General features: G+C 34.7%; 1 protein-coding gene across 1 annotated transcript in view; it reads left to right on the plus strand.

Annotated features, from left to right (window-relative positions):
* The first annotated feature begins 1,307 nt into the window (after positions 1–1,307).
* ANKRD45 (ankyrin repeat domain 45) overlaps positions 1,308–5,206 on the plus strand; it is a 38,145-nt gene continuing 34,246 nt past the window's right edge. The window contains exon 1 of the mRNA XM_008579260.1: positions 1,308–1,647. Coding sequence (XP_008577482.1) covers positions 1,308–1,647 — 340 coding nt within the window. The remainder of the gene's footprint in view (positions 1,648–5,206) is intronic.

Below are 5,206 nucleotides of genomic sequence, written 5' to 3' on the forward strand. Positions count from 1 at the left end.
GGCCCTGGTGTTATCAGCTCTACATTCTCCCAAGTGAGACATGTGCCGGCCCTTGGATTTACTTTTATCATGTAATATTATATCGCTAAGATTCATTCATATTGTTGCATGCCTTAGTTATTTATTGCTTTGTAACAAATTACCCCCAAACTTGGTAGGTTAAAAACAATACAAATTCATTATCGCACAGCTTCTGTGGGTCAGTAAATGGACATAGCTTACTTAGTTGGATCCTCTACTTCAGAGTCTCTCATGAGGCTATTATCCAGGTGTTTAGTGAGCCCACAGTCATCTCAAGCTGGGACATGATCCATTTCTAAGCTTACTCAGTGGTTATTGGCAGAATTAAGTTTCTCATGGGGTATTGGACTGAGGGCCTCAATTCTTACTGGCAGTTGGCCAGAGGTCACCCTTAGTTTCTTGAAAGGTGGCCCTCTCCATCACAGCACATGGGAAGAGCCAGGGAGAGAATACCAGCAAGACAAATATCACAGTCTATTGTAACTGAATTGCAAAAGTGACATTCTATCACTGTTGCTGTATTCTTTCCACTAGAAGTGAGTCAGTATGTCCAGTCTGCACTCAAGCTGGGGGAATTACACAGGTTATGAATACCAGGAGGCAGGGGCAGGGTGTTGGGATCCATGTTAAAAGCTGCCTACCATACAGTAGACCACTGTTATTTATTCCTTTTAACTGCTATTAACCATTTTATGTGAATATACCACAGTTTACGTTCTGTTCCTGGGCTTGGGTCTTCCTTTCCAGGTTTTTTTGCTGTTGTGAATAGTGATGCCCCAAACATTCTTTTACATATGAGGGGACCATGGTATTCTTCTCTGAATCATTTCCAACTTAATATGTGTTTTGGGAGAGTTAGCACAATTAAGACTTCCTTGATTAATTCTACATGGAACTAATCTGGTCCCTTCTAAACTTCCATAGCATTTTACCACTTGTCACCTGTTATTACACTTATTTTGTGCATGCCATATTTATCCCTTAAAATAATAAGTTGTTGAGGGCAGGAAACAAAATTGATTCTAATGTAATTTACATAGGACCTACACAGCAGTTATACTATTTATATCACACATTTTAGTATGTACTGAGGCCGTGTATTTACTCATAGTAGTTACACAATAAACTTTTTTGATCGAATGGCTGAAGTAGCTTATTTTATAATTATTTTCAAGTAGTTAAGTATTTTCAGTCCGTCTATATTGTCAGCTGGTCAAATAAATAAACAAATACTGATTTGATTATATTTTTTATTACTTTTTTTTGATCTTAGGTATTTTTGGATAATGGAGTCAGAAGGACCTGCAGAGTCAGACAGTTCAGAAAAATTAGTATTTTCCCCACAGCAAGAAGAAGAAGAAAATAATGAAGAAGAAGCTCAAGAATCGGAGAAAACAGGCACTGTGAACCCCCTTTTACAACCTGCTCTCACAGGGGATGTAGAAGGTTTGCAGAAGATTTTTGAGGATGCTCAGAATCCTCATCATGAACAGGCCGTGCAGTTACTCTTGGAAGAAGACATTGTTGGGAGAAATTTGTTGTATGCAGCTTGCATGGCCGGGCAAAGTGATGTGATTAGAGCTTTGGCAAAATATGGTGTGAATCTGAATGAAAAGACCACCAGAGGTATTTTGTCTTTTTTTTCCCCCCTCATAAGTGTTACTTATGATTGCCTAAAGATGCTATGTGCTCTTTTTAAGGATGGCTAAATTTGATGTGCCTGCTTTATACTTTACATATATATGTACACTTGTATATGAGTGTATGTATGTGTATACATGTAAGTATATCAATGTTAATATTGTATGGCATACTATTTAAGAATACAGACTTCGGTATTTGTTAGGTTAGGCAAGTTACCTAACCTTTTTTGTGTCTCTCCCTTCAATTGCAAAATGGGGATAATAATTGTATTTTCCTTATAGGATGTTAGGAGAATTAAATGAGATTATAAATATAGATGTTGCAGTGTTTGGCACATAGTAAATTGGTATGTAGTAAATGATCAATAATATTACTGTTGTCTCTTTCCTTTGGGGATTTATTAGTTTTTAACAGTCATTATCTAATTAGCTCTTTTAATTAGTAATTATTCAGTAATTTGGTTTTTTTGACTTGCAGTATAATACAGTGATCTCTAGCAAATAAAGAATATACATTCTCTTCATGCTCACATGGGACATTTTAAAAAATTGATATATTTGGGGGCATAAAGAAAGTCTCAACAAATAGAATATGTAGCATGCAGTCTTTGGTAACAACAAAATAAAATTAGAAAATAATATCAAAAAGATAACAAAAGTCCTCTCTAATTTTGGAAACAAAAACACACTTTAAATCATCTGTTGGTCACAGAAGACATAATGGAAATTAAGAAATGTTTAAATGGCAATAGGATCACTATACGTCAGAACCTATGGGATAAAACTAAAACTAAAATTCTAGTTTAATGCATATATTAGAATATAAGAAACATTGAAAATCACTAAGGAAAGCATTTGACTGAAGAAATCAGAAAAAGAACAACTTAGTAACCAAAGAAAGTAGAAGAAAAGATATAATAGAGTCAAATAATGACATTGAAAATAAAGAAATCAACAAAACCAAAATCCAGTTCAGTGAAAAATGACAGAGTTGAAAAACTTTTGATAATATTGATCAGAGAGGGACAGAGGGCATAAATAATATTTGGAATTGAAAAATGGAACATTAATACACAAAAAAACTATGATTAAAGAAGTGAGTAGAAAATATTATAAACAACTTCATGGCAGTGCATTAAAAAACTTGGATGAAATGGACAAATTTTCAAAAAAATATGTTACTAAAATTAATTCAAGAAAAAAAAATAGAATTCTTGACAAGGTTTCTAAGGAAATCAAGTGAGTAATCAAAATCTGCCTCTCTTTCCCCCTGCTCCCCACCAAATTCCAGACTCAAATGTTTTTAAAGTTAAGATTTACTAAACTTTTAGAGGAAAAGGTAATCTTTAGTTTATAGAAATATTCCATAGACTATAAAGAGAGTTGGAAAGCTGCTCCACTAATTGTATGAGAGGGATAACTTTTATAGCAAAAGTAGTTTTATTATTATTATTAATTAATTAATTATTTTTTTAAAAGAGATGACCGGTAAGGGGATCTTATTCCTTGACTTGGTGTTGTCAGCAACCACACTCTCCCAAGTGAGCCAACCAGACATCCCTATATAGGGATCTGAACCCGTGGCCTTGGTGTTATCAGCATCACACTCTCCCAAGTGAGCCACGGGCCGGCCCTGCAAAACTAGTTTACGGATAGTACCAGAAAGGAAATTTATAGGCTGATCTAATTTAATAACATAGATACAAACATCCTAAATAAACTAGTAACAAATTGAATCTAAGAATGTATATTAAAAATTTTGAGAGTAGATTTTAAGTGTTGTCACCACAAAAAAATGATATGTGAAGTAATGCACATGTTAAATAGTTCAACTTATCCTTTCCACAATGTACACGTATTTCAAAATAACACTTTGGGGCCGGCCCGGTGGCGCACTGCTACAGTGTGCCGCTTGGGAGTGCAGTGGCGTTCCCGCCGAGGGTTCGGATCCCACATACAGACCGGTTCCCGCTCACTGGCTGAGCGAGGTGCGGGAGCAACACCGAGGGTTGCGATCCCGTTGCCGGTCCCGGTCCGGTGTGGGCGCGACACTGAGGGTTGCGATCTGTTGCCGGTCACGAAAAAAAGACAAAAAGGAAAAAAAAAATAATACTTTGTATGTGATAAATTTATACCATTTTTATTTCCCAATTGAAAATAAATAAAATCACTTTTATCACACACAAAAATTGATTGGACTAGGTTGAATTTATCCCATGAATGGAAGTATGGTCTTAACATTAGAAAAAATATTAGTGTAATTAATTACATGAAAAGTTTAAATAAGCAAAACACGATTGTGTCTACAGATGTAGGAAAATCATTTGAAAAATAATGTAGTGCTCATTCATGATGAAAGCCCTTAGGGAAATAGGAATAGAAGAAACCTTCTGTAAGTTATAAAAAACCTGAAGTAAGCTTACCTAATATTGAATCTTCAAAAGCATTCTTTAAAATCAGAACACGGCGGGCTGGCCTGTGTCACTCAGGAGAGTGTGGTGCTGATAACACCAAGGCCATGGGTTCAGATCCCATATAGGGATGGCCGGTTGGCTCACTGGGTGAGCATGGTGCTGACAACACCAAGTCAAGGGTTAAGATCCCCTTATGGTCATCTTTAAAAAAAATAAATAAATAAAATCAGAACAAGACTATGATAGTCACTATCACGATTTCCATTTATCCATTATACTTGAGATCCTAGCAAGTCCAGTAAGACAAGAAAAATAAGAGAAATAACACAGTGCTGTGCTAAAGCCAGCTTTTAGCATTGATTGTTAAATTTTCAGGGATTTTGTGAGTTGGTTGACATCATGTCCATGAGGGGTTATACGTCATGGTAATTGGTAATAGTACAAATCAGAGCCTTCCCCTCTAGAGAACTTATTTTTATACATTTACCAGCACAATACTGGACATAAGGATTAGAGTATAAGAAACAAAACTCTTGGTATTCTTAAGTACATAGACTTAAATTCAAGGGACTCTACTGTTAGTACTAATAATTTAGCAAGAATATGAATGTAAGACCAATATGCCGAATCAGTAGCTTTCTGTATACCATCAACAATCAGAGAATGTAATAAAAATAAAGATCTTATTTATAACAAAATGATGAACTAGCAATAAATATGACAAAAGAATCATAAGACATTTATGGCAAAAAGTATAAAACTTTGTTGAATTACATCAAAGAAGACATGGAAGTATATATATATTTCAGATGGTGAGATTAAATATCATAAAGATGTCAATTTCTTCCAAATTAGTTCATCAATCTAATTAGTATACCAGAAGATTTAAAAAACAAAAGAGCGTATTGAGAAGCTTACCCTAAATTTCAGTGAGAGAAATAATGAACTATTTAATATATGGTGCCAGAGAATGTTGGTTATTCACCTAGAAAAAAAGTAAAATTAGATACTGACTTGTACCATGCATAAAAATCAATTATAAGTGCTTGGAAGATGTGAATGTGAATAGCAAAAATTTTAAGCTTTCTGAAAAATAAATACAGGAATATTGTTATATTATTGAGATAT

The sequence above is a fragment of the Galeopterus variegatus genome, unplaced genomic scaffold (assembly GCF_000696425.1).
Source record: "Galeopterus variegatus unplaced genomic scaffold, G_variegatus-3.0.2 Scaffold1844, whole genome shotgun sequence".
Taxonomy (NCBI): domain Eukaryota; kingdom Metazoa; phylum Chordata; class Mammalia; order Dermoptera; family Cynocephalidae; genus Galeopterus; species Galeopterus variegatus.